This window comes from Lathyrus oleraceus, chromosome 6, assembly GCF_024323335.1.
Source record: "Lathyrus oleraceus cultivar Zhongwan6 chromosome 6, CAAS_Psat_ZW6_1.0, whole genome shotgun sequence".
In the NCBI taxonomy this organism is placed as follows: domain Eukaryota; kingdom Viridiplantae; phylum Streptophyta; class Magnoliopsida; order Fabales; family Fabaceae; genus Lathyrus; species Lathyrus oleraceus.
In genome coordinates this window covers 461,263,039-461,272,070 of record NC_066584.1, presented here as the reverse complement: position 1 = coordinate 461,272,070, position 9,032 = coordinate 461,263,039, and the positions used below count along the sequence as shown (strand labels likewise).

The window sequence follows — 9,032 nt, the reverse complement described above, 5'->3', positions numbered from 1 at the left end:
CAGGTTAGGTTCAGTTCAGTATTTATTTAAGTCTGTTCTCTTCCAGGATAACAGACCTGGCCGAAGGATCATCGTGAAACTGTTAAACTGGATGTTTGGACAGTTGATACTGATGGTTGATACTGAAGTAGAGACTAGTTGGTCTTTTACAGTACTGCAAACTTAGCACAGCATGGTTCCAGGAACATAACAGAATCAACATATGTTCTGACTGTCGAACTGAATGTTGTGACATTCATTCTCAACAGCATGTGCTAAAAGTGTAGGATGATTGGTTTTTCTGTTTAGGTATTTTTCTCAGGCTATTCTTCAGGGATTCAACAGCTGAGCTAAAATCCAGGAAACCAACTACTAACCTACAATTAATGAACCTAACAAATAACCTAGTTGTTAGCAATCTAATAAGTGGAAATTAGATTAAAGTGTTCAACCTTTAATTCAGGAAATACAAGTAAAAGACAAACACACAGGAACAAGGTAACAGATGATGTCCAATATCAACAGTAAGACATCATGCTGATAACTGTGGAAGAAAACAACAGAAGTGAGTGCTAGGATTGATCTCTGTTGAGTCTTTCTTCCTGATGCACAGAACCAGGTGTTCATCCATTCTAGGGTGACATAGAATGAGATGTCGTGACATCTGTGAACGTGTGCATATTAGTACAGTGGTTAATAACTATCTTGCTGTATTAGTTACAATGTTAGATCAGATGTCATGACTTGGAGTAGAACATCTGAATTCTGACTACACCAGAATTTCAATAACCTTTCTTCTTCAAATCTTTAAGTGCAGCCTTTTGTTCATCCGTAGTATCTTCTCCAATTGGTGTCACTCTATTCTTCACAAGATCCTAAATATCTTGATAACAGAAAACAACTTTCATCTATTTACATCAATTCTCATAATTCTTACCATTCAAGATTGAAAGATTTTTGGAAATTCCCGTTCGGATGAGAAGTCATTTCGCTATGCCTCCCAAGAATCGCAACCAGAGTACTAGATACCAGATGTTGTAATTAATCTCAATCTTGAAGATAATCTGAATCAATCTTAATTGAACGAGAATCAAGCTCTATGATTGATTGCTTCTCTCGTTCCTCACTCTTCACTTAAGTGATTCAATCACTCATTGGTTTCAAGATGATTCCGGTGCACAATGACTTGAGAAGAAAAGAAACATGTGAAGTAAATTGGAAAGAAAAGAGAAATTAGAGTTTTGAGAGAATGCATAAGAAGATGGATCAAGTTCTACAGAGTTTCTCTTTGCGTTTATTCTCACACTTACAATAGTAGAATATCTCCCTATTTATAATGAAATTTATTGTCCAACAAGTAATTCTCAAAGTAATTAACTAACATAAACTTCAACAAGTTGTATTCGACTTTTTATCGAATACAATTAATACATACATTCTTCGACTCTATCGAACACACACTACTTCGATTCGGTCAAATTTAAATTATGTTTAACACAAAGAATTACATTGTCAAATTATTATTATTATTCATCAACTTTGTCTTATTATTATTATTATTATTATTATTATTTATTATTATTATTATTATTATTATTATTATTATTATTATTATTATTATTATTATTATAATAAGAGATGATATTTGATATCAAAATATTTATTGTCAAATCCTACGATATTTATATACAAAAATGTATAAATAACATACAAAATAAAAACAAAATACAACATCAAACGGTATTGGTATGTTTAATGTTTAAATAACAAAAATGTATTATTATACTATTATAATTATATAAAGACAACAAACTAGGATCACAATAACAACAAAATCCTACCTCTCCAAACCAAGAAAATACAAAACACACATGTCTTTCAACATTTTTGCAGCCATGCATTCTAGATAATGCTCTTAACCTGAATTGATTGGAGAGCCATAGGAGTTGTTCTTGTTGGTGCAACATCTGAGATCACTAGAACAACATCTCCTTTGTTGATCAGTCCTTTCGATTTCATAAGATCGACGGATTTCGAGATGTTGGATTCAGCTTCGTCTGATAAATCAACAAGAAGTGGTACAACTCCCCATTGCAAATTCAGCGCCATTCGTGTATTTTCATCGTCGGTGAAAGCAAAGATGGGAGGATCAGGACGGTTGCGCGATAATAATGATGCCATGTGTCCATGCTTCGTGTAAACAAAGATGGCATCTACACCGAGATTGTTGGCTGCAGAGGGGTAAGTTTTAATCATTAGTTTTGCGGATTTCATAACATGGTTACGTGTTGGTTTTGTCTGATCGTGATCATGGTGATTTGAATGTAAAATGATTTATGTGTAGATAGATATTTCATGTAAAAGTGAGTTGAACAATATTCATAATCACTTTTATTTTGGAATCACTTTTGACTCTTTCAAAAATGAATAAAAATGCATTAATATAATTGCAGGTTGCAAGAAATAATGTGAAGAAGTACCCATTTCAACCGCGCAATTGCATATTTGCTCCGTGATGCATTCGGGCAATGATGCTCCGAGTTTATGGTGATTGAGAAGACTTTGTCTGTTTTCTTTTCTACTCCATGATTCCATTCTACTGCTAGTCATATCCAACACTGCCAAAGCTTTCTGTCCAAATGAACCGATAGCCGATTCGCCAGATAACATCAAAGCATCGGCATACTGTCGAACCGCTTCAGAAATATCCGCTACCTTATATTGCGTAAAAGCAAAGATTATTGTAACAGGTGATTACCGAGTTCAGCATTTCAAATATATAAATTGATTTTACCTCGGCGCGAGTTGGTGTTGGATACTCAACCATTGACTCAAGAAGCTGAGAAGCTACAATCACTGGCTTATTTTGTTGTCTGCAAATACGAATTATACCCTCCTGGACTGTAGGAATCTGTTCAAGTGGTATTTCGACTCCGAGGTCGCCACGAGCAACCATGATTCCATCAGAAGCTTTCACTATTTCCTCTAGATTATGAAGAGATTCTAAGCTTTCTATCTTTGCCAATACTTTTATGGGCCTGAAACAATCATTTACCATTAATAACTTGTGCTAAGATAACTTTGAATTAAAGCACTTATACAGGAAAACACATCAGCATTCTTTTCAAAGGAACAACATGCTATATCATGGTTTTAAATTGCGGTCCACAACTACAACTGCGGCCGCAATATTGTTGTTGCAGTAGCCTCCGCTACGGCATCGGACTTCAATTGCACTGTGATTTAAAATCATGCGTCCTTCTACGTTATGAACCACATCAAACAACTTTGCCCAGATTTCGAGTATTTTCCTCAAAACTCATAATTTAGATCCCAAAACTCAATTTACTTACGAAAAATCTTAACATTAAGTATTTTCCAACTGTGTATTTCAAACTTTTCTCAATCAAAATTCATGCCGCAATGCGCATCGCAGCAACCGCAATCACAACACTTGCAACCGTGACTGCATCCACGACCTCAATTTAAAATCACGGGCTATATTATATTGATAAACTGTATAAGCGGCGAATCCATGATTTCTTACTTGGTTGATTTGCCAGAGAGGTAGTTCTTTAGATCCTTAACAGAATCAGCATGATTGACAAAGGATAAGGCAAAAAAATCAACTTCCTCAGCTATACCAAAGTTAATGTCAGCCCAATCCTGTGGATAAGTTTATAAGATAAAACATATCAGGAAAAGATTTGAAACTCATAGCCACTAATCAAAGAATTATACCAAAATATGTAAGTGCGGCGGGAAAAAAGACATTTCGCTGCAAAATATTATACCTTTGTTGATAGTGTAGGGAGCTTGTAATTCCTCTTTACAAGCTTTCCATCTCTCCGGGAACTAAATTTGGCACCAGGTAAGAAAAGACCGGCGTCTATACACTTACAATTCAAATCATTTCCAATTTTTTCAATGACTACAAAGCTTGACATTCCGCCATCAATAACAAGTTCGTCGCCTACTTCAATACCTGACAACCATTAGCAAATTCAGAATTCACTCGAATGAATAATAACATGTATGCTCATTGGAAAATACAAGGAACTGGTCGATTCTTCAATTGTTCAGCAAAATATTACTACCTTCGGAGAAACCTGGATAGCTTGCTTGAACTGTTAATGGACGAGTACCTTCAAACCGTTCAGCAGTAAACAACCAAATTGAATCTTCCTGAGATTGAAACAAGAAACGCATAGTTCCAAATTCAGATACAAACAACCTCTATGATGCACTGAGCCGAGACAGACACGGACATCAGACCCAAGTGGCGCGTCCACATTAGTAATAATTTAAAAAGAATGAAACAAGAAACATATAGTTCCAAATTCAAAGAAAAACATTCTCTATGATGCACAGACACAAGACACCACACAAGTGACACATTCACGTCAGTAATAATTTTAAAAAAATACAAGTGTCGGACACGACACCGACACAAACAAGTCTATTATAGTAATCAGTAAAAATACAGATTCTGAGGATAAGTTGGGTTACCTCAACTTTAACTGAGGAAGGTTCTCCATGATCAACAACATGAATCTGACTACCCTCAGTATCAATCATCACAGAAACCGCAAAACCCTGTTCCTCATTCAGCTTCTTAATCTTCCTAATCACATCCCGGTGCCATTCTCTAGTCCCATGACACATATTAAGCCTAGCAACATTCATTCCACCCAATGCCATCTTCTCTAGATCCTCCAATGAACTACAAGCAGGACCAACCGTACACACAAGCTTTGTCTTCCTCAACCCTCTAAAACCCTTCACCATTAACTCTCCTTCTGAAACCATATCCAACCCCAAAGTTCCCTCCAATGAAACACTGCTTCTTCTTTTCAAACCCTCTACATCCACTTCCACTATTGCTCTAACCTTAACCCTATGTTTTCTCTTCCATTTCTCATCTCCCTTGAAGCTAAACCCAAGATTTGAAACGCGGTTACTCAAATCAACTAAATGGTGAGTAGGTTGTCTCACAAGGGTTAGATTTCCAGGTGAAGCAGCCATTGACTTCAAAACCATGGCCATGAGCTTTTTGATGGAACAATGAAATTCTGCCTAATGTTGAGATCCAAGTTGTGAACTTTATCGTAATATAGATGTTGGGTTTTAAGGGTTTTGTTGTAAACTCCGTCAATGTTTGGACTTTGGTCGTTAACAAAATCAAAAAGTTGTAAAAAAAAAAATTGTCTCTTTTGTGTCAAAAGAAATGAAAAATTTTGTCGTTTTTCTTTGTCCTCAAGTAACAGAATGTGTCGATCTTTTGTGCGTTAAATCAATCTAATGATTAAAATGGCTTGAAAGTGCAATGAGTGGCATTTGAATAAAAGCAGTGAATCTGAAAATTACAATGCAGTAATGGAGAAGGAACCAGAATAGCAAGACCCACCGCCACCAAAGAAGAAGATAGAGAGAGGGTTTGCAAGTGTGAAGGAAGATGATTTAATTTGGAGATTTTTTATAATCTCCTTTCCTTTTTTTTTTAAAAATGAAGATTTTATAATTAAAAATTAGGTTTTTTTAGAGGGATAACCCAGTTTTTCAAAACAAAATCCCAAAATACCCCTGGTTTCAGAAAAATTCCCAAAGTACCCCACTTTTAGGAGGAGTCTCCAATTGAATTGGCGACTCCTCTTAAAACTTGAATGGAGGCGCCAATTGGATTGGCTAGGGCAGGTGCCCTAGCCAATCCAATTGGCGCCTATGTGTAAGTTTTAAGACGAGTCGCCAATTCAATTGGCGACTCCCTCAAAAAAGTCTCAAATAACAAAACTTTCAACATGAAAGTTATAGATCCTTTCAAGACAATGAATTTGGACATAAATTTTGCATTATTTGGATTTTTTATAAGAAAGTTATGGGCCCTTGAAGTTGGACTTCTGATTTTTTCAACTGTTATCTGACGTATAATGTTTTGTATTATCACATGTGTTTCTTTTAGAATTATGAAATTTTGTACAACATAACGATTGAAGCAGACATCTCAAACTTTCCAATTCACTTGGTCCCACCTCAAAATAATAAAAAATGAAGGAGTTAGGTCCTTGGGAAGTTGACCCAAAATTAGGGTTTTAGTCAAAACATGTGTATGTGAATTTTGCCAAAAGGGACCAACTTCAAGCCCTTCTGTTTGAATGATAAAAGCCTCAAATGAAAAAACCTTCAACATAAACGTTGTAGATCTTTTCAATACAATGAATTTGGACTAAACTTTTGCATCACTTGGATTTTTTATGAGAAAGTTATGGGCACTTGAAGTTGGACTTTTTCACATTTCAATTATTATCTGACCTATAATGTTTTGTATTATCACATGTGTTTCTTTTAGAATTATGAAATTTTGTCCAACATAACAATTGAAGTAGACATCTCAAACTTTCCAATGCACTTGGTCCCACCTCAAAATCATAAAAAATGAGTGAGTTAGGTCCTTGGGAAGTTGACCTAAAATTAGGGTTTTAGTCAAAACATGTGTATGTGAATTTTGCCAAAATGGAGTTTACACAAAGAAACCTAATGTTTGGAGTTTACACAAAGCTAAATTTGATATAATACGACTTGATATTAATAAAGTTTGGAGTTTACACAAAGAAACCTAATGGTGATGACCGGGATCACCTAACCGACCTCTGGTCTCACATCCCCTAGCTACCCTAACCCTTGGCCCTAACCCACGTTGACGATTATGCACCGGTGTTTGTTCATTTGAGGGGCCAGGAGCGTCACTACCAACTACAGGAGATGGTCCATTGAGGTATTCAGACAACTCAGCATAGTCTTCAGTATGCAATGATGGTGTACCGCCGTAGCTGAGCTCATGACCCATGCCAGAGAAGTTGGGATGTGGTTGACTCATGGATGGGTGACCGGGACGGTTGAAGGGAGACATGGGTGTGAATGATACGTCTAGGAAAGGTTGGAAAGGTTGTTTGGGTGTTTGGTAGAGATAGGGTTGTGGGATGTTTTAGTTTTGTGATGTTTGGGCTTCTTGGCTACGGTAGGAGGAGGGGCGGTTGGTGTTTTGGCTAAGGCGACTTTGGTAGGGTGATGGTGTGGGTGCGAAGCGATGTTGGGTCTCAGGTTGATGGCCAATTCGTTGGTGGTGGTATGGGGTATGGGGTATGTTCTTGGTATTGGGGTTGGGTGAATGGCATGTTTTGGTTGTATGTTTGTGTGTTTGTGGAACGGAAAGTTTGACGGATAGGGGGTTGTGTGTAACACCCTTCTAAAATATCCCAATAATAATTAAAACAACAAATATAAATCAGAGTAGATATGCAATTTAAGGGTGTCACACTTGACACTTCACACCATTCACCAAAATAGTTTGTCATGCTCATTTAATAATCAAAATAAAATATTGCACAATTCGCAGCGGATAGAGATCTAATCAATCATGCAAACCATGTAACACATTACATGTAAAGTTGTTCAACAACCAAAATGAAAACAAAGTAGAACATCCCATCCCGATGTTACATCTACCAGAGCATGACCCACTAAGGAACTACACTAGACTACAAGAACTAGCTTCTACTCAATCACTGCTCGTTACCTGAAACATAGTTGTAAGGGTGAGTTCCTCAATCGATATAATAAGCATTATAAAATATCATGTAATGCTAAGTAATTTAACACATTTCATCACCCAAATCAGATCACACATTCAGCAACGGCAACATCAACTCAAAATCATAATCATACTCAACCCAACACAAAACACACGTATAATATTGGAATACATCCATTCATATTATACGCCATACATACATTTTGCAATGAGACTCCATGCATGCGGTACCGACTATTCGTGAACACATAGTTCAACCTCACCGATCAAATCCAGATACGGCTACCAAGCTCACTAGTCCCACTCATTTGAGACCTAGTGACTCACTCACTAATTCCTCACCATGGGAATTAGCTACCACCCCAAGGGCTATGCTATGCACGCTAAATCACCTAGCATGCAAACATCAACAACAATCCACAATAACTCACTCACTAATTCCTCACCATGGGAATTAGCTACCACCATAAAGGCCATACTATGCACGCTAAATCACCCAGCATGCAACCATCAACAACAATCCATAATGGACATATGCTCACACTCTAAGCCATAAACAGTCCATCCACAATTGCATACATAATAGATATATTCACAGCATTATGCATACCATCATACATTATCAGCATATTTATCACAGAATCATATCATGTCATGCCAAATAATAAATTACAGTATTAGCACACTCTACTAATACCCCTACTGCTCAAAACAACGGGAAATGATCCCTACTATATCATACACCAACATAGGCCAATCGTCAAATATGTACACAATATTTGAATATCAAATTTTCACTTTTCCAACAGTGTTAACCGGTTAACGCCCTGGGTTAACCGGTTAACGCAACACAGAACACGCTTTCTGGCAATTTTAACAGTGTTAACCGGTTAACGCCCTGGGTTAACCGGTTAACGCAAGACAGACAGCAATTTCTCATAATTCATAACAGTGTTAACCGGTTAACACCCTGGGTTAACCGGTTAACGCAAGACAGAAAGCTGTTCCTGCGCTAACACGAACAGAATGCAGAATCCCCCGCATTTTTCGCCGTCGGAGGACTTCCGGACCTCCGATTTCAATTCCGTAAAAAGCTACACGTCCAGAAATTTACGACTCACCCACATATAGATTCAATTACAGTTTTAACATAACTTATTCATCACCATTTACAGCATTCCTCATCCCAATTAGGGTCAATTCAATGGCTTATTACTACCCATTACACGTTAACCCATAATACCCATTAAACGACGATAAACCCCCCTTACCTGAGTTAATCCGGCAAATCCTTTAGCTTCAAGCTTTTCCCTTCTTCAACCCTCGTTCTCTTGTTCTTCCTCCTTGCCCTTTTCTCACTTTCTGTCGCTTCTCTGGTTTTCACGTGAAAAACCCTTTTTACCAAATGGAACTCTTTATATATATTCCAACTTTATTATTCCAATAATAATAATCCAATAATATT

General features: G+C 37.0%; 1 protein-coding gene and 1 long non-coding RNA gene across 2 annotated transcripts; one reads left to right on the top strand and one right to left on the bottom strand.

Annotated features, from left to right (window-relative positions):
- Nucleotides 1-1,694: 1,694 nt before the first annotated feature.
- On the bottom strand, nt 1,695-5,436 carry LOC127092283 (pyruvate kinase isozyme A, chloroplastic). The gene is made up of 7 exons (XM_051031128.1): nt 4,489-5,436; nt 4,077-4,164; nt 3,774-3,964; nt 3,527-3,645; nt 2,774-3,017; nt 2,460-2,694; nt 1,695-2,210 (listed from the first exon to the last, which is right to left on the bottom strand). Exons 1-7 carry the CDS (start codon nt 5,023-5,025, stop codon nt 1,882-1,884), a joined length of 1,743 nt encoding a protein of 580 aa, XP_050887085.1. The 5' UTR covers nt 5,026-5,436; the 3' UTR covers nt 1,695-1,881.
- On the top strand, nt 2,072-3,081 carry LOC127092284 (uncharacterized). Its single transcript, XR_007792149.1, has 2 exons — nt 2,072-2,220; nt 2,433-3,081. It is a non-coding gene; the product is annotated as an uncharacterized LOC127092284 (long non-coding RNA).
- Nucleotides 5,437-9,032: the final 3,596 nt, after the last annotated feature.